The 21,427-nt window shown below is 35.8% G+C and overlaps 1 protein-coding gene across 2 annotated transcripts in view; it reads left to right on the forward strand.

Annotated features, from left to right (window-relative positions):
* Positions 1-21,427, forward strand: part of Lancl3 (LanC like 3) — a 110,232-nt gene that overhangs the window by 80,542 nt on the left and 8,263 nt on the right. The window contains exons 4-5 of one of the 2 annotated variants that reach the window (XR_006151382.1): positions 5,920-6,127; positions 12,434-14,182. Coding sequence is in view for 1 of the 2 variants with exons in the window: in XM_042702448.1 (XP_042558382.1) it covers positions 5,920-6,127; positions 12,434-12,593 (368 nt within the window). In the remaining variant the exon portion in view is untranslated. Of the gene's footprint in view, positions 1-5,919; positions 6,128-12,433; positions 14,632-21,427 lie in introns of those variants that run through there. The other variant, XM_042702448.1, reaches the window with a different exon arrangement.

The raw sequence follows: 21,427 nt of genomic DNA on the forward strand, positions 1-21,427 counted from the left end.
AATGGCACAAAAAAAGTAGAAAGAAATGGAGGAAATTAATTTTGATAATATATTACATAACTCAATGGTCAACCAATCTAAAAATTCAAATAGTTCATATTTTTAAATATCCAATGTACATTTTTAAACCCTGTGTATATTTTTTACATTTACATAATTCTACAATTCAAACTAGCTACATTTCAAAAGCTTTGTAGCCACATTGGAAGGTGCAGATTGGAAATCTAGTAAACCTTTCGGAGACACTTATTTGGTACGTAGCATGGGCAAATGATAGCTTGTTAAAAATCCATATTCTCAGTCCTGCCTTGCCTCACTGAATCGGAATCAGCATTTAAATAATAACTTAGGCAATGTGTATATGCTTTAAGTATGAGGTACAAGCTTTCAACTTTTTTCAACTAATGTTTCCAATAATAGCTAATAAAAAGTCTAGAGAAATGAGAAGCCATCCCCAGTGAACTTCCTGGAATTGAGCCTAGACACTTATCAAACTCCATTACCCACCGGCTTCTCCCTACTCCACCTTTATTTAATCCCATTACACTGCTAATTAAGTCTTTGGAGACTGGCAATTTGAAAGGAGTCAAATTCAAACAAATCAATTAATTTTGGTTAATGTCCAGGGGAGAGACTGAGATATCAAAATAACACAAAATTTTGGATTAGGAGTGGATTTACTTTCAAGGCTGTGCATGTTTGAATCATAAGAGTAAAACTTCAGACTGTATATTTGATTTCTCTTCATTTTGTTACCTGATTTTTATTGCCTCATTCACCCCCTTTATTTAATGTCATTAAATCTAATAGGAATTATTTTTTTGTCTTGGTATAATTTGAGTAGATGTGTAATATAGACCATAGTCTATTGGCATATTTCTCTGACTGCCATATTTACCTGCAGAAAGAGCTTCAAGCTATGGGCTTGCACATTATATGTCCAGGCTAACTACTGCCAATTATAATTTGTAACCATTACTTCTTTTTTTTTCTGTCAGTCTTGGGGCTTGAACTCTGGGCTTGGGCGCTGTTCTTGCGCTCTTCAGCTCAAGGTGAGCGCTCTGCCTCTTGAGCCACAGTGCTACTTCTGGTTTTCTAGTGGTTTATTGGAGATCAGAGTCTCACAGACTTTTCTGCCTGGGCTGGCTTTGAACCGTGCTCTTCAGATGTCAGCCTCCTGAGTAGCTAGGATTACAGGCGTGAGCCACCAGTGCCCAGCCCATTACTTCTTGTTTTAATCTTTTTTTTGGAGGAAAACATAAAAGTTATTTACCATCCTGGACATTTTATTTTTTTTCTTGTTATACTTGATATTTCCATTTCCCACTCCCTTTCATCATTATCAATTATAGTCTCTGGATATCCTCCAAGCATCCTAGTACTCTTGAATATTGGAAATGTCCCAAATTAAATACAGAATATTTTAGAGAACTCACTGTGCTAGTAAAAATCCCTTAATAGAGAGGGAAGATGATCTACTAAAATGAATGAATGAGCCAGTTAATTGATGTGTGTGTCTTTGATGGGCAGTTAGTCTGTCCTTTCTATATACCAATTACCATCTGTCTGCAAATCATGTACTGTAACAGTTGCAGCACAGCACTCATCATCACATTGGAGGCTCTATTTATTTTCCTTCATCATTTTGATAAGTATTTTGAGAAGATTAACCATATGTTCCAAAGCAAAATCATTCAATCGATGGACTCCCACTACCAAAAGTAAATCAATTTATAAACGGATAAAAAGTGAAATGGGTTCCATCATTTTTGCCAACTCCGATCTCCAGCTCAAAGGTTTTGGTCTTTCTTTTATACAGTGCTACAAAAACAACATCAAGAGTGATTATAAATTGAAGCAGGTCAAAGAAAATCAAGACCTTGCTGAAGGTGACAAGAAATCCCTCCAAAATTCTAAAATGGGAAATAACCTAGAAAAATCATTTCATTTGTCTGAAGAAAAAAAATTAAGAGTAGATTGATGAGCAGCACAGATGGTTTTGGGTGGCAGAGCAATCCTGTGATTAAAAATCTGCCAGAAATAATCCACAGCATTGAACTTCATTAATGCTACCTTATCTCTCCTTTTGTTTCCTATTGACTTTTCTTCAACCTACCTAAGGCAATAGCTTGAGGTATCATTTATGCAATTTAGAAATAGTTCTTGATTTTAGGTTAATAATTCTGGGTTCTAATTGCAGCTCTACCACTTTCCAGCTAAATAACCTTGAGAAAGTCATTCTCTTCTGTTAAATACGCATGTCAAGATGGAGTAGAGCAACTCAATCTTCTTAACACCATAAACCCTTTTGGTACTTGGACCCTTACTCTTCCTAAGGGAATATCCCAAATGCTTTGCAAATACCCACATTTATAAGGCCTATAGTGGCGTAGAGCTTTTTCTCCACTCAATGCAGTAAAGTATTGCAGGAAAATTCATATGATACCTTCATAGCCTTGATGACTCTGGAATACAGGATGGAAGTCATTTGCAAAATCATTAAAATAAATTCTGTGGTTAAAATAACCTCCCAGATGCATCAGGTTACATCATTACTGTGGCAACACTGACATTGCATTTCCTGTACTCTGTGTGAAACACAAGTGTGAGTAGTTTCAAAAAGTCACTTGATAAGGCTCTTGACTTCAGTGACTTTGAATAAAGAACAGCTTTTGAAGCACAGATTGATCACTAAGCTTTGCAATTCTTCAACAAAGTTGCACATTCCCAAAATGGACCGAGGTGGAGTACACGTTCCAAATCTGGCTGACACAGTTTGGTTTTTTTTTTTGTTTTTTTTTTTGTTTTGTTTTGTTTTGTTTTTTAAACTACATCTTATGGTTTCCAAGATTTATTCTCAGACCATCTTTATTAAGTAATCATGCAATTCCTCAGAGGCATTTGGCAAGGCCAAATAAATTTAAAAGTTTTTCAAAGGCCCTTTAGCCTACCATTCTATGATCTAGGCTGCGGGAAGAGGCTGTTTCATTTTGTCCCAGAACCACAGGATCAATAGCTTTTAAGTTGTCCAGGCTAATGGCCTGGTGTAGCAATTACACTGTCTCAGCACTTGTTCTCTCCACATCTCTCAATTTACTCCAATTATGGGGCCTTGCTGGGATGAGAAATTAGGCATCTATATCTATATCAGAGATATAGATATGTTTACACATATCTATACATATGCATATATACATATGTGTATACATACATACATATATACATACACACACATATGGAGGAGCCCTTTGGCATGGCCAAACACCATACGACAGGGAAGGGGAACAGAATAAATAAATAAGATACAATTCCTCCCTTTGGGGGCATTATACTAGAGGAGGCAGATATGGAAATAGATTATTTTAATGTTATTTTGTAGAAGTACGACAATTTGTATAGGGAGTGGTGGAAGCTCAGAGGAGAGATTTCTGGTGCTGATTCCAAGTTCAGTGAAGGTGATGCCTGGGGTAAGTTGGGCCAAGAAAGACAGGAATCTTTTTCTAGGAGAAGTAAACAACGAGAGCATTTAGAGGCATGAAAGCACTGTGGGCGGTAAAGTTTTACTCAAGTAAAAAGCTTCAGTCAGGGCATGAAAGAGAAGAGTGAGAGAACAAAGCAGGTGCTGGATCACAAAGGACTTTCTGTTTCATACTAGGGCACCTAGGTGAGAGAGCAGTTTAGCCATTCCTTGCTTGGAACACCTCCCTTTTCAACACACTCTATGCTGGGTGTCTGAAAGCAGAGCCTGCTATCAGGTGGACCACATCAGGCCACAGAAAAGTAGGATATGGAAAAGGAGGAAAACCAAAGATTGTGGCCTGCCTGGAGCATAGTTTTGCCTCGACTCTGCATAGACATTAAGTGACATAGATTATACACATAAACAAAAGAAACAGTACAAAAACCACCCCAGTATTCTGTCTTGAGGCAAGCAAGCCTTCTTTTGCAGCCCCGTATGGCTAAAACTTGCCAAGGAGTGGATGCACAACATAATCTTTCATCTGGCTGTGGGAAAATCTCTCATGAAAGTAGCATCTGTAAGCTCTATTTAGCAATCAGTCAACTTTTACAGGAACTGAGAGAGATGCCTCTGATGGTAAAGGGTATCTGATCAGGGCACCAACAACATCTGGAACACCTAGCTAATCCCTCCTCATCTTCCACTATTCAAGTTAGATGGTGACAATCTTTCTTTCTAGTAGGCCTTTCATACCACCAGCTATTGGGCAGGGACTGACCTATGTCCTCTCATGACATCTGTATCACACATAGCCTAATTATTTAATACCTCTAGTTATGCGCTATTTAGATTCATGAAAGTAGGAGTTTTTTCTTAAAGATCTGTGGATACTGTGAATGAATGAGAATTGAAGTAAGTTCAATTTTTTTAGAGTCATCTTTTACTTTGTGAAAGTTTTTGTTCCTAAAACTAAAAGAAAGCAATAATATAGATACAATTTGTCAGTCAGTGCTTAACTGGAAAGCATTGTTTTCACAAAGAGCTCGTTGTGTATTAATCACAGAGAATGTTAATGGGTGTAGTTTGAGAGGATGAAGTCATAGGTCTTATATGAATATAAATGTCAACAATTCTACTTAGCTCATTAAGTGATGGGAGAACCAAAAGGTACTAAAACCGATTCTGAAGTATATGGGAAGAGCAGACATGTCTATAGGTGATTTCAAATGCAGAAATGGATTTTCTTCATAGATGAAAACAGTTCTCCCACAGAGGTAGGAAGAACGCAAGACATCCATGCCAAGAATGAAAGCCTCTAGGACCAGGAATTATTTACATTACTTTTGGTTTTCAACAAAGGAATTTCTATTTCTATCAAGACATGAAATGGGTCAGTCAAAGCAATGAAAGGAAGAGAGGATCTTGATGGATGAGCTATGGTGGATGAGATACCTATCTCATGTTTCTTTTTTCCCATTTCTTAATAGACTTTTTTGGGCCTCAGTGTCAGGCAAGTTTTCTACCACTGAGCTACATTCTCAATCTTTTCCCTGTTTTGCTTTTTTTTTTTTTAAGTTTAGGAGGAAACTAGGCAATGTAGGAGGAAGAATGATCTTGTTTTACTAACCTCCTTTCTAATTATGAGATCCAGAAATTAGAATTTAGGGGAAATCACGTCTATTAATCGATATTGATTACTTTGTCTCTGTTCCTGTCTTTGTAAAGATACAACCTTTGTTGACAAGTTTTAAAGGAACATTTCTTACCTTGGAACAATGGAGGATTGACTTTACAGCTAGAGAAGTCTTGGTGAGGTCATTTGGGATCAGTATTGTTCTTGAAAAGCTCTTACAAAAGGGTATATTGTTATAAGCACTTAAACTTTACAAACTCTGAAGTTTTGTGGATGAATGAGCAAGCTGTATAAATAGTTAATCCTTCCAAACAGCCACATGTGCATACTGCTTACTAGAGTGTATGCATTATTAAATATTAACCCATTTGTAAATTAAATTATGGATTTTATTAGTCCATGTACTTCAATTAAAATGTTTTTCTCCAGCATCCAACCTTATGATGCAATTAAAATGACTGAAACTAAATTCCACAGGGGAAAGAAGACTTCTTTGCAGAACATTCTATAGTCTTGCTGTTCAAAATGTGTTCCTGTCTCTGGGATGGGAAAAAAAACCCACTTGTTAGGAATGCAGCATTTACATCTGAGGATGGAAACCCATGGTAGAACACTTCCCTAGAAGGAGTGAGGTATCCATCCTAGATACCACAAAATATGACTTTTAAAAATGAAGTATCTAGACCTAACACCTAAATATCTAGAGCAATATCTAGAGCTAACATAGTAGAATCTGGGTGATTTCTCCTGAGGCTTTTTACAGTATGAGAAGCTTTAGAGTATTAAGCTCTGAAATTCACTTCCACTGCCTTTGATGTTTTCACAGGAATTGCTTATCTGTTTGCTAAAGCTTATCTGGTTTCCAAGAAACCACAGTACCTGGACACATGTATCCGGTGTGGGGAGCTCACATGGCAGAAGGGGCTGCTGAAGAAGGGGCCAGGGATTTGTCACGGTGTAGCTGGCAGTGCCTATGTCTTCCTGCTGCTGTATCGGCTCACAGGAAACTCAAAATACATCTACAGGGCACAAAGGTCAGTCATTCTTCTCACACACACACACACACACACATATTCATATATATATATATATATATATTTATTTATTTATTTATTTCAATTGAAATAATTTCTTGAATAGGTAATATACTTGGGTGTTTTAAAAAGCAAAAAAGGAACATCAACAGTGCCCTACAACTATTTAATTAACTTCCCTGGAGATATTGTCACCAGTTTCTTGGTTATCTTCCTTAGGCTATTCTATGTACATACAAGCAAATTGCAGTATATGTATGTGTGTGTGTGTGTGTGTGTGTGTGTGTATATATATATATATATATATATATACATACAATTTTGTCTCTTTTTTATGGCAGTCATTGGGCTTGAACTTGGGGTCTGGGTGATATCCCTGAGCTCTTCTGTTCACGACTAGTGCTCTACCACTTTGAGCCATAGCACCACTTACAAAATGTCTTCTTTTTAAATACAAAATGATCTGCTTTTGTGGTAATGAGGAATTGACCCCAGGGCCTCAAGCATGCAAGGCAAGAACCCTACCACTGAGCTACCCTCCCAGCCCCCTTTTTTGTTTTTATTAAAATTGAAATTAAAAATTAGAAAACCTTCCTTCTGATTATTTCCAGATGAATATAACTTTCCCACATATGTGGGTATACCTGGAAGGCAGATTGCTAGCAGTAGAAGTGTTAGGTTGCCAGAGGATTTATATATTTGTTATTTTGTCAGTTAACATTAAATTAGCTTCATTAGTTTATTCTGTGGAATCCTGACAAAGAATATTAGCTATATAGCAGTCACCATTGTTTTTAATAGCAACAACCTTTTACTGGTAAGAGTAAACTAGTCCAGGAAGACTATGAATGAAGTATAAATAATCTGGTAGGAAGAACAAGAGATGGCTTTCCTGAATGCCAAGTAGCATGAAGCTGCCAATCCCTTTGAGGGGATATGGAAGCTACCCATGTCTGTAAGGTGTATTTGTTTTCTGTGCTGCATTGAAGTCCTCTAAGCCCTGTGGTCTAATTCCCTTGTATCTAAGTTGTCACCTGGCAGAAGCTAAAGAATATCCCCTGCAACTGTTGTGAGCATTCCCATAGAAGGAATGAGATCTTGATATACATCAAGATTATCATATTATCTGTGTAACCTTTAATTAATGTGCTCTGGGCTTCAATTTCCTCATACATACATGGGGAAAATAGAGGCTATTGGGTAACTTGAGTGAGTTAATATAAAAAGAACTTAAAACACATGCTGGACATATTTTAACTTCAATGTAAGTGTTCAGTGTTATTACAGTTGTACATTTGACTTATCATTCAAAACTTCTCCCTATGTAAGTGCAAGTTCATATGTGTGTATGGGTTTGAAATAGTAAGCACAGACTCTGCCAAACGAACCCCAGCCAATGTAGATTTTAATAGGCACCTACTATTATGTATATAGCGGTACTATATACACTGCTTTTAGCTTACAATTTTGAATGAGAAATTTTTGGTCTGTCAGTCCTGGGACTTGAACTCAGGGTCTGAGTGCTGTCCTTGAGCTGTTTGGCTCAAGGCTAGTTTTCTATCACTTGAACCACACCTCCACTGCCTCCATATATATATATAAATATATACATACATATATATGTATATACATATATATGATCCTGTATATCTATCTCTATATATTTATATTTTAGGCCTGACATCCACATATGAAAGGAAACATGACCTTTGTCCTTCTGGACCTGGCTTACTTCAATTAATATAATGCTTTCCCTCCATACAATTTCCTGCAAACAACATAATTTAATTTTCTATATGGTTAAATCATACACCTTTGAATATAAGTACCACATTTACTTTTATCTATCCGTTAGTTGTAAGGCATCTGTGCTGATTCTATAGCTCAGTTATTGTGGATAGTGCTGCAATTAACAAAGGTGTGCTAGCGCCTCTATATATCCTTACTTAAATTCTTTTGGATATATGCCCAAAAGTGGTATCACTATTTTTCATTTTTCAAGGAGCTGCCATACTGATTGCTGAAGTGATTGTACACATTTACAATCTCACTGGTAACACAGAAGTGTTCCTTTGCCTCCCACATCCTTGACAACATTTGTGGGTTTTATGTTGCCCATTCTGTTTGTAGTAGAATAAAAATCTCAATGTCTTCCTATTTTTAAAATAAGGATTTGCTTTTTTTCCTGGAGCCTGAATGAAGCTCAATCTTCCTTTTTTAAACTTCTCCCAGTAAGTAGGCTGAGAGAATATAACTTTCACAAACTCAGTCTCGGGTAGTTAGGATGACAGCTCAACTGTGCTTAAACCATTGTTTGAGATGGAGTCTGGCAAACATCTTGACTGGGTTGCTCTTGCAATACAAGTATCTCAATATCCCGCTTCTTAGTATAGCTCTGTAAAATTTTTAATTTCCCATATCTGTGGTTCTATTCCTAGTGCTTTTCCTTCTTTATAAGACAAATAACAGTACACAGGTATGATATGGAAAGAAACTGCTACTCATAAATGTTGCCGGTATTATTCTGAATTACTACACACATTCTTTAGAAATTATATTAGAAAGCACAAAAATGCTTATTTGATAATTTAATGAAAAACACAGGAAACCAAGTCATATATGTTTCAATAATATGAGAAAATTAATCAATGCTTAGCAAGAAAATGACAGAAATAGAAACAAAATTAACTTCTGGTTTCTTTTTCAATGTGGTAGAATGTTTTTCTGGTTTATAAGCGTTCTGCTATAGTATGTTTATGTAAAAAATAGTATGTTCCATTTACATAATACTTTCTGTATGTTCAGAGCCAAACATATACATTTAAAAAATCTTTTTAGTGGAAATGGTGCTGTGGCTCAAACGGTAGAGCACTTGCCTTGAGCTGAAGAGCTGAGGGACAGCTCCCAAACACAGAGTTCAAGCCCCACGACCAAAAAAAAAAAGTCTATTTAGTTAATTTTATGCACTTTTTTTGGTTAGTAGTGGGACTTGAACTCAGCTTGGGCACTGTCCCTGAGCTCTTCAGCTCAAGGCGAGCACTCTACCACATGAGCCACAGCGCCACTTCCAGTCTTCTGGTGGTTAATTGGAGATAAGGGTTTCACAGACTTTCCTGCCTGGGCTGGCTTTGAACTTTCATCTTCAGATCTCAGCCTCCTTGTAGCTAGGAGCCACCGACACCCAGCTAATTTTATACACTTTTGCAATGTCAACATCTTAGGGTTAAATTGTGTAATGTGCAATTTACATGCAATTATCAAATTTGGCTATATTAATTCTAAAGCTCTTTCTACAGTGCTAGAAGGTTTTAGTGTGGTGTTTAAGAACATGCTTTCAAAAAGATTATATTTCAAACTGATATGTATAATTTTCTTAAATTCTCAATGTAGACAATAAGTCACAAAATTATCAGTAGTCACAATGACTCTGCAACTGAAGTAATAGATATTCTCATATTAAACTACTCAAGTTGCCGATATTGTAAACTATATTATATTTTCATTTGTACTTAGAAATATAAACAATTATTTAAAAACTCATGACTAGATCTTATTTACAGTGTTAGTGAAGAATATTACTATATATTATTTTAATTATAATATTTAGTTTCAAAATTTTTACTGAGGCTAGAGACGTAGCTCAGTGGTAGGACATGTTTTAGTATGCATTAAGTCCAAGAGAAAGAGAGAGAGAGAGAGAGAGAGAGAGAGAGAGAGAGAGAGAGAGAGAGAGAGGACAAGAGCAAGAGAGAGACAGAAAGAAAATGAGACAGCAATATAATCAGGCTGTATATGACAAGCCTACAGCCAGTAGATTACTCAATGGTGAAAAGTTAAAGCCATTTCCTCTAAAATCAGGAATGAGACAAAACTGTCCACTCTCTCCACTCCTTTTCAATATAGTATTAGAATTCCTAGGTAGAGCAATAAGGCAAGAGGGAAACATAAAGGGGATCCAAATAGGAAAAGAAGAAGTAAAACTCTCCCTCTTTGCAGATGGCACTATCCTATACATAGAGAACCCCATAGACTCCACCACCAAGTTACTTGAGCTGATCCAAAACTTTGGCAAAATAGCAGGGTATAAAATCAATCCACAAAAATCAGTAGCTTTCCTCTACTCCAACAATGAGAAGAGAGAGGCTGATTAGGAAAACAACTCCATTTGCAATATCTTCAAAAAAAATAAAATACCTAGGAATCAACTTACCAAAGGAGTGAAAGACCTCTACAATGAAAACTTCAAAAATCTGAAAAAGGAAATTAAAGCAGACCTCAGGAGGTGGATTGGATTGGGAAGATTAACATTATGAAAATGGCAATACTGCCAAAGGCCATATACAAATTCAATGCAATACCCATCAATATCCCAACTTCTTTCTTCAATGAAATAGAAGCAACCCAAAAATTCATATGGAACAACAAAAGACCCTGAATAGCAAAAACAATTCTTAGCAGTAAGAACAGTGCTGGAGGAATTTCAATATCCAACCTCAAACTCTATTACAAAGCCATAATAATCAAAACAGCTTGGTACTGGCACAAAAACAGGCCTGAGGATCAATGGAATAGATTTGAAGACTCAGAAATGAACCTGCAGACCTATGGCTACCTAATCTTTGACAAGGGAGCCAAAAAAAATAGGATGGAAGAAAGATAGCCTCTTCAATAAATGGTGCTGGCAGAATTGGCTAGGCACATGTAGAAACCTAAAATTGGATCTCTATATATCACCCTGCACCAGAGTCAACTCCAAATGGGTCAAAGACCTCGAGTTAAAAGCAGATACCTTGAAAATATTACAAGAAAAAATAAGAGAAACACTAGGGCTCCTTGGCACAGGCAAAAACTTTCTTAATAAGAAAGAATGAATTTAACTGTGGTATATAGTTGATTTCCTTTGGGATTCTATGTATTTTCTTTTTTTGCATTTGAAAACATTTTTGAGGAGTCCAGACTGTCAAATGATCTATAGGACTAAAAAGATCCACCAGAAGCTATTCCATAATGCTGACTTCATTGGATACTTAAAATTTTTGAATTAATTCTAAAGATGCCGCATTCTTCTCATGTTTAAAATGTAAAATTGTGTTTCAATTATTACATTTTTGAGAAAGCAGTTGATAGAGAGATTTTACCAAACAGAATTGCAATCTGTTTCCCGTTGATTTATTTTAAGCTGTCATCAACAATTCTAAGAGCTTTAAAAAGATAAAAATAAGTAATTATTTCATAGGACACCCTACCCCCTGTGTCAAAGCAGTAGTCTAAATTAGCATCAGTATCACTGTTCAGGCTTCAGCAAGCTGTGTCTTCTAGCCTCTGAATTATTTTTGATGTTAATGAGAGTGAGTAGTGTAAGTCAGTAAAAGTAAAGTTGCATCAGTTAACAGCATACCAAAAGCTGTAGACTACTATAAAAATGTTATAAATAATCTGAATCGCATGTGTGGCAAATAAAAGTAAAAGACAAAAGGTCTTTCATAGAGAACTTAGAAGTCAATGTGTTTTGTTAGAGTAGATATCTTTAAAATAATCTATCTTGTACCTAAGTTTGCTGTTTGATATCATTATAAAAGATTGTTTGCTTTTCCCATTCATCTTATTTCTTTGTTTGTCCAAAGCAGCTTGAGTGAAATCTTGTCCATCTATTTTCTTGGTTTCTGTCCTTTGTCACATAGTTAGTTCAGAAGTAATATGCCTGCAAAAACACAGCATATTTACCTTTTAAAAAAGGAATCATGATATATCAGTTTACTTCTATTCAAGATAAATAAAAGTAGGAAAAGGTCTTTTTCACTCTTAGTTACGAGACAGCGGAAAGAACGAAATCCTCAGAAAATAGCAAAGACCCTTTTCTCTCTCCTTCCATCCCTAATCTCTCTCCCAACCCATCTCCCCAATCCTTCCCTCATCTCTTTCTCTCTTCCTCTCTCCCTCGCTCTTGCCTCCCCCCCTCATTCTTACCATGAAGCCCAGGATAGACTCAAACTAACTGTGTAATGTCACCCAGACAGGACATAAATGTTTGGTTCTCCTGCCTTAGCCTCCCAAGTGCTGAGATTGCAGTCATGTGTCTGTAATATATCTGGCACATGAAAATACTTGCTTTGCTGACTCTGAAAAGTACTTGGATTTGCTTGCCAACATAATTTATTGTAAAACATACTCAATTAAATAAGGGATGTTGTTTTCTTTGAAAAAATGATGTTAAAATGTTTACTTAGCGGAGAGAAAGAAGCAACTGAAGGCCAGTAATATGGAAATACACATGTTAAAAACTGCTCGTTTTTTCTTCTTCTTCAGGTTTGCTCAATTCTTATTTACCGAGGAATTCAAAGCCGGTTCACGGGTCCTTGAAAGCATATACAGCTTGTATGAAGGCTTCTCCGGGACGGTGTGCTTTCTGATTGATCTGCTGCAGCCCAATCAGGCTGAATTTCCTCTGTTCAGTGTCTTTGTTTAAAAGGTTCCATCCTCCATTTGTGGCCCTGAGATTTCCTGAGCCCCCATTAGGCAGTTTCCAAATAAGACACATCCAATGGTATCATAACCATGAGCCTTAACATTGCCACCAGAAGGATAGGAACAGGCAAGTAAAGGCAGTATGATACCATGCTGGAGGGAGAACCTGCAAAATAAAGACACCACAACTCATGTGAAAACTAAAAATTTAATATTTCAAGGGGTAGACATAAAACCAGATCTCAGAGAGAAAGAAAAAGAAATGATCTGTTTTTCAGTTAATGGTGTAGAAAGCAAAACTGAAATGGGAACAATAGCAATAAAATGGTAATATCTTCATAACAGGAGAGTGAATTTTACTATCGGTGGTTGTCCTCCACCCCTAAATTCAAGCATAAAGACAATCAGAAACTAAAGTACATTTGCCCACTATAAACTATTAGCAGGGATGAACTGTCAGGATGAAGGACACAAAGGAAACCCTTGGTTGTCCTAGGCCTTTGCTTATTAAAATTCATGATTTTTACTGAATGGGGATATTTGCAGATGCATTTATTTTTTATCATTACCCTGAGCACTTTAAAGACACCATAACTTTATTTAAACATCAAAATTGGAAACTACCTTGGGCCTTAGAATATCTCTTTTCCTAATTCATTTTTCTTTCCTAAAGCTCAATTAGAATAGTACATTTCAGGGTGGGAAGGGATATGGCTCAGTGGTAGGATGTGTGCCTAGTATGCACCAGGCCCTGGGCTCCTTCCTCAGCACTAAAAATATAGTAGTTGAGCAAATACTCTAGCATGTGTTACTGTCAAGTGTTTTTCTCAATTTGAAGTGTGATCTGTATATTGTCTATGCTAGCAATTTAAAAAATACCTTTATATATGTAATATCTATAAGCTTTTAGTGAAACTGTAAAATAAGCTCTTGGTGAAAATTACTCATCTCAAAGATCAGGGTAATCACTACAAAGATATGTCATTTCTTGTCATTGGTGAGTACTGTGTCACTTGGGATAGACAGTCACTGGCCCAGAAAATCACCAGTAATTGTGGAAAGCATTATCGATTAATTTTATACTATTAGATTAAGAGATGAGTAAACTTCCACAATGGTCAGTATACCTTCCAAGACACAGGGTCTTCTAGAAATTGCCTATAATATCCATTGAGCCATTATCATACCACATTGAATTCTGCTGTAAACACATAGAAGTTGTAAAAGGCCTCAGAAAACAGTGGACTGGAGGACAACTATAAGTGCATCTGTCATCTAGAATACATACAACATGAATTTTCCCCTTTCCTAGAGTTCAATCACTGACAACTTCATATATCACGTGACAGGAAGCTGTACTGTATGAGACTTAATCATTAGGTATTTTGGCTATATATGCATACACCTGTACCTATGTATATGCTACATCTATCCTCATAGAAACTGAAGTATTTCTTTTTTAGTTCAGTAGTGCCTAATTTGATTTGGTAAGAATTCAGGAAATACTGTTATCTAAAATCATTTGTACGTATGTTGATGTGTGTGGGTGCATACACCAGTAGGTTTATGTGGGTTTGTATATGTGAATTTGTGTTCTTGAGTACCTCTACTAAGATATTCAGAGTCTTACCAAAGAAAGGTAAGAATGATCTTAGTATATTTTATGACTCTATATGTTTTTGCTGATCAAGACAAAACAGCACAGAATGATTTGGGAAATCATGCACCTTTTGACTTATTGCTCCATTTACTCAGCCTCATGATATAAGCATAAAAATTGGCTTCAGTTGCTCATCTGTGAAGGTACTCAGCTTGGGGCAGTACTGCATGAATAGAAGCTTTCTGATGCCCCCCAAAGTTGGGTTCTAGAAATATTTTTCTGAACAGGCAAGTGCCAAGTGGAAGGCTTAAGGCAAGATGTCTACACAGTGGTCTCCTTTTTAAATGAGAGTGATGCCTACTTTTCATCATCTCAGTTTAAATTTATTTCTCATGGCCCCTGTATGCAGAGAATAATAACCATTCAATATAAGGACATATTAAAGGAATACCTGCTAATTTTCGTCATTCAGCAACACTAGAAGTTATGTTGGGTAATTGCTATGTAGATGCATGTTTAGGAAGGGGCAGAACAATGACTCAAACCAAAGTCAAACTCAAAGTTTCATTTTTCAGCTTTACATATTCAGTATTCTACATTATAATCTGGAAAAGAGGGGCAGTAATAAACAAATTACTCCTTTCTTCAAAGTTTGTTTCAATTTTCTGATCCTTCCTCCATTTATACTAGAGAGCAAAAACTTAAAGGCTGAAGAATTGAGATGTCAGCTCATTATATCAGCTCCATTTCTAGCAACTGTAGAAAACTGGACATCTTTCTTGCCTACCCTTGAAGATTTAGTAATAACATTGTGCTGATCATTGTGAACAGTTAACACTTTTGGGGTCTCCAATCCAAGCAAAGTCCATGCAACAGCAGGGAGATAGCATTTCACTTTGATAGCAGGAATTATGTTTCATGAATACAATTACATAATTTTTCTTCCACACATTCCTACATTCTTTCACTTATTTTATTCAACCTCATTTCAGTCACCTGTTTCTACCTCTTTTTATCCTCTTAGAAGGAGAACAGATGCTTTTCAGCATTTATTTCTATATACTTATTAGCTAATTTACTATGTTGTTAAGATTATAGTATTCATTTACTGATAACTCAGAAAAATAGTCACTTGCTTGCTCTGTACTGAATCATATTTCTTCCAATGGTAACCTACTTCTGTAGCTTCCTTTGACATATTAAGATTTTAATCAAGGTGTTTTGAATATTGTTTCAATTTCTGTAGAGAACCTAAGTAATTTCAGTAAAACAAATATGAGATTGTGATTCAAAATCATGTTAAGAAAACACAGAGCTGTGGGTGTATCTCAGTAGCAGTGAAGCTAGCCTACCATGAGTGCAGACCTAACTTCCATCCCTAGCACTTCATAAAAAGGAAGGAAATACATAGAAAAAGGTCAAAGAGCCCTGTGTTGGAGATTTCAAAGCCTTTGTCTTCTATGGACTACTAGACCATAATAATCACCCTGTCAGCTTCACAAGGTTGTCATGGGGATTATTGATGACAAAATGGATAGACAATCATGCTCAGTTATGACTTCCCAAAAACAATTCAGCCAAATGGATCTGTATATGTGGATGCAGTTTTTGAAGTATGAATGACTACATAGGTAAGAACCAATTGTATGGTTTTTATATTTTACCACCAGTCCCGACTATAATATCTGTGCCTCAAAAAGTCTGATTTACCAAGGTTCACTATTACTAAGTAGGGGTAGACTGTTATAGTCTGGAAGTTATTTTTAATGCAAATATTTATTTATCTTGCTAAAAACCAATAGATTTCATAGTACCAACACCTGGAGAAAAAGGGAAGGAAGTTCAGATCTACAGAGCAAAATGAACTGGAAAATAGAGTAATTTTGAAGTGAGTTTGATCTGCACTTTTTAGTTCAGGCCTCAGAGTTATGTGACATATAAGAATAGAAATGTCTTCTAATGGATTTGATGCCTTCCTTTGGGGACTTGAGTTATTTTTTCAACATTGTCTCAAATTAATATTTAAAAAGACTAAGCCTCAAATTTGCCAAAGTCATGTAATCTTGGTTTAGACTTGGTAAAGGAAAGGAAATGAAAACTCAGGCAAAGGAGTGGACAGAGGAAGCTTGTCAAAGCTCAGCATCTTAAATTGAGTTGTGGATGCACATTTAATAGAGCTAAGAACCAGTATGGTCTTACCTGTGGGTTTTATTACTTCCTGGAACCTCTAATCCTGAACTAGCTCTGATTCAGCAACTCTTCACTTCCTTCTCTTTAAATAGCACATTCTGATGTTTGGGTTTTTTTTTCTTTGTATGTTTAAACAAGTGACTTCCACTCTTCTGGAAGAGCAGGTTTTTCTCCTTATCTCCTCTGTCCACACTGGTTCTTAGCTAAGACTCTATATGGCTACATTCCCCTCAGAACACAAAGGCTGACCTGAAGGTCAGCAATAGCAGAAGTGGGTCTGTTATCTAGCTGGATCACAAGTCCAGGACGGTTGGCCACTGGTGTTCCTGCATGTAAGAATGAGATGGTGGCTGCATTGATCCTGCTTCCTCATCATATTTTTACTGTCATCAAAAGAGGAAAAGAAAAGTGAAGTTGATTTTAAATTAAATATTTGGGCTTTGTCCATGAGTATAAACTTTATACTTTATGTACAGACTCTATTTCTTTAGTTGAAATTGTTAATGAGTTGAAGCCAAATGAATAATGCCTTTAGGATATGAACAAACATTTGTTTTATTTTCTTAAGTTATTGAAATTTCTCAATTCCGCCTAGATTCCTTAACAAATGGCAAAGTCCCTTAGTTAAGGAACTCCCTGTGTCTTATGCTTGAAATTGAAAAAAACAATTGTAACAAAAACCAAATCTGGCTTATTTTTGTTCTTGGCTGAGATGGGAGTTGGCAGGTGAATTGTACAGATTAAAAAAGAATGAAGAGCTTCGCTTTTCAATCTTTATTTTTATTTTGAGTTGAAACATTTGTTTGTATTGAGGGAGTACACTATACAACAGGAAGTGATCAAATCAGGGTAATTCGCATATCCATCTCAAAACACTGTTGGAGATGTGCTAGAAAACATTTCTGCATTCTAGTTATTTTTAAATAGATCATAAATTATTTTAAACCATAGTGACCTTTCTGTAGTATAGAACACTGAAACTAACTTCCTCTGTTTATCCTCTCATTCCTTGCCTTTCTCTTCCCTGAAGAATGCAGAGGTAGAAAGAGAAAGAGAAGGCAAAAGATGTGTAAAAGCTTAACTGTCCAGGATTGTGAAAACAGTTTGCAAGCACTTCCTGTATGCTTCCTACTTGTTTCCTTTTCAGTTTCTGTAGAAAATAGTGTGTGTGTGTGTGCGTGCGTGCGTGCGTGCGTGCGTGCGTGCGTGTGTGTGTGTGTGTGTGTGTGTGTGTGTGTGTGTGTGTGTGTATAAGCAGTACAGGGAAAAAGAGGCTGACTTAAGGAGAGTGTCATATGAAATAAAAAACCCAGTGTTTAACTTTGGGGAATGTACCTGAGTGAACAGGTATGTTCAAGCACGAATCCATTAATGGATAGGTGTTAACTGTATGATAACTGCTTTCTAACAGGTTAGCATATAATTTATGAGGGTACTTCAAGTTTTCTGTCTTAAGCTTTCTTTTTTATTATCACTTCTGCCAAGTTAAAGCCATTAATAATCATGTATAGAAGATAAAAGTCAGGGGTCTCACAAGCATAGGAGCAATGTTTGATAGAACCGTATTGTGAGCCATAAACGTGAACCACAAATGTAATTTTATAGCTTCTAGTAGCTGAATTGAAAAAGCATAAAGGGTGGAATTAATAGAGTTGAGTGAACCCAGTATACCCAAAATATCATCATTTCAGTTTGCAATCACTATAAATATTGAGACACTTTTCCTTTTTGTCTGTAAACCTTCGAATTCCAGTGTATATTCTATACCTTAGATATATTTGAGTGTACAGGAGCTACATGTAGGTCGACTAGTGGATTGGAAAGGGCAGAGCTGTCATCACATTCTTCTTCCCAGTCTGGATAAGATCTTCCTACAGCTTCTATCATTTTTATTATTCTGAAAGAAAATGGAAACAGAACACTCCAGGTTATATGAGTATGCAATATTTCCCAGCTGCAGCACAGTAGTACCAAACTCTGCCCTGTGAGAAAACAGATTCTATGATTAAATAAGTTAGTATAATTCTGTTCTTTACCCTCTTATGAAGATTACATTACAGACTCTGAGTAAACTCAGCCCCAGTGAAGAACTCTGAATTACTGAGTTCTGCATCTATAAGAATTCTAGAAATGTACCTAGATGTTTCTAGGTGAGAACATTTTTGTTTTTTTTCCTCTCTTTACTCTTTTAGGAATTCATTTCTACTTAGCTTTGTATTTGGATCATCCAAAATTCACAATTATCTTTTGTTTCAGAGCAACCTCTTACTGAGTTAAAATCAGCAGATAGTTTTAAGTTTTACACATAGACAAATATCTTCAGAAAGGTCCCAAATATGCACCTTCTTCTTACAGTTTCAAAAATGATGACTGGTCAGGTTTGGGGACATTGTTCAAGACGTAGAGTATCTGATGTCTATCGAGTGCTTAGTTCAAACTCCAGTAACATCAACCCACAAAAAAATCAAAGACTATTGCCTCCAGAGCTGCAGTATATTTAGGGCTGAAGGCATGGCTAAAGGGGTAGAACACCAGCCTAACAAGTGTCAGGCCCTGAGTTCAACCCTCCCCCCACCAAAAAAATATCAACACTCTAAAATGATGATGGAAGAAATATCTGAATGTGTAGATGTGTAAACACAGAATTCATACATGTAGAGTAATATCATTCTGATGATGCTTTGTTTTTATATTCTATGTGTGGTGTTATGCTTTAACTTGTATTCTTCTTGTATTGCGTGTGAAGTAGCTGTGACATAGCAATCTGTTTAAAGCAGCAATACTTTATATTTGTCTTCTGTCAATCTTTAGCAAATGATCTTTTGGCACTATGGTTTTAATGGGGCCTATAATATTGTCCCTTCAAGTTTTGTTTTACAATCTGTGTTTAAGTGACAATTGTTAATAAAATGGATTCTGCTGGTAGCTAAATTTGGTTCAAGTAGAGTTTAGTAACCCACATATGTGGATGTATTAAAATAAGTAGATTGATTTAAATTATGTTTTGTCTCTGTATTTTTTAGGATTTTAGTGTTTCAATATTAAAGTTTGTCTTCTGAAGACTGTAACAGCAGTAGAATTGCTCTGCTCTTGACAAATACAATGTAACATGTATTTCTATAGACTCTCCAGGAGCAGAAGTGGAACATTCTAAGTGAAAAAGTTTGGCTTTAGAATCTGATAATGGAATGGTAGCCTATTCTCTTAGCAAGGTGACAGGTTTCCCAGCTTTAAACATCTAGGGGAGCTCTGTTTAGAAAGGATGTTTAAATTTTAATCTCTTGGATTTGTTGACACTACATCAACAAAACTTAAAAAATATATTTTGTAGAATTCAATTATTAGTAAAAATACATTGTAAAGCCACATATAACTGGGGAATGGTCAATGGATTAGATTTGAAATGTGCATTTCCCAAGAGAAGGTAATTTACTTTGCTAAAACATTTTTTGCACAATTTACAATATCTTTAGAAATATCATTGTATCATTAGAAAAAATTCATCTTCCCAATGATGCATTTCACAAGAAGCAAATTAGTACAAGTCCTTATTTGGGAAAGGGTGACAAAAGAATAATCTGCCAGTATTGCTCATTCCTAATTGTATCTAGGAGTAAATAAACACTCTTATTTAAAGTACTATTGAATTTTGAGTAATTACTCAATAAATTCATATTATTAATAAAATTACACTTTGCAATACAGCCAACTCAGCACAAATGTAGTCAAAAGTACAAAATTATTTGAAAATATACCAAAAAATGAAATTAGTTATTACAATCTTAAGTTCCTTTTAACTTGTATAAACATAAACACCAATTATGTACTGTATATAACTAAAATTTTGGAAAACATACAAGATGAGAGGCTTTTTTAAAAAGACAAAACAAAACAATGCCTTTTGCCAAAACAAGTTCATTGACCTCTTGTTAATTATTGTTTTTCCTTTGAGGCACACTGAAAAACATATCAGTAGCAATTAGTTCTAAATTTAGGGCAGAACATTCTGCCAGATATTTTATTATATTACAAAAATGCTACTACTGTATTTTATAATAAAACCAAATTCTCAAATTTCTGATATGTTACATGTGATTGAACCAAAGTATCACTTTCTATAAGTTTATTGTGTATATAATATTTTTTAAAGTATTGAGTATTTAGGTCCAAGTGAGAAAGTGTAATAAAATAGATGATATTACACTGATCTCTTGTGAAAATCCACTTAGATGTTTGACAGGGAAACTAACTATCATAAGCTATAATTTACACATGATTCTTAAGGAATTATACAGAAAGATATGATTAGTGAATTGTTAGTTGGTGTATAGACCAACCAAGAATCAACTTACAAATGTTGATCAAATTTTAGCTTTTGGTATCAGTTGTTCCTGGAAAGAAGACTACAGTCTGTTGATAAAGCTTCCTCTTCCTGGAGGGGGATGGTATAATGAAATCTCTTAAGAAACAAGATTGGGTCAGAAGCTTAGAGATGCACTTTACTGTTTATAAGCCTGCTGTTACAATATTCTAAACACTGTGATCTTTCCAACGCGTTTTCTGTATTCTTTTCGTACTGTAGAAAATAAGTTGCCGTAAACTAGACTTTGTAGTATTTAAAGTAATGCTATTTATTGGCTTATTACTGCTCCACAACATGGTCCACTTAATCATGTAAAACCTGTGATAATCCTTTGCCTTAAAATAAAATCTAATGCTAAATAATTAAGAGTTCCACTTAATTTTAAGCTACTAATTAATTTTCCTTTTAAAGTTCACCACTGTGTCAAATAAAATATAATATAAATACTGTCGAGTGTTGCTGCTGATTTAGTGTTTGTGACAGTGTTTGTATCTTGATCCAGGACATGTGGCCTGCTGGGTTTTATAAATAGACATTAGCAATTCTTTTGGAGAAAGGGCCTGGTATCTCTCAGCTGTTGCCTGAACTCTCTCCTCAGCCCTTATAAATAGATTTTCCCATGTGGTGCACCAACCAAGGAAAACAGCCTATGTTGTTCTCCACCCCCTCCCCCCCATTCTTC

Source organism: Dipodomys spectabilis, unplaced genomic scaffold, assembly GCF_019054845.1.
Source record: "Dipodomys spectabilis isolate Male_0828 unplaced genomic scaffold, ASM1905484v1 ptg000324l, whole genome shotgun sequence".
In the NCBI taxonomy this organism is placed as follows: Eukaryota; Metazoa; Chordata; class Mammalia; order Rodentia; family Heteromyidae; genus Dipodomys; species Dipodomys spectabilis.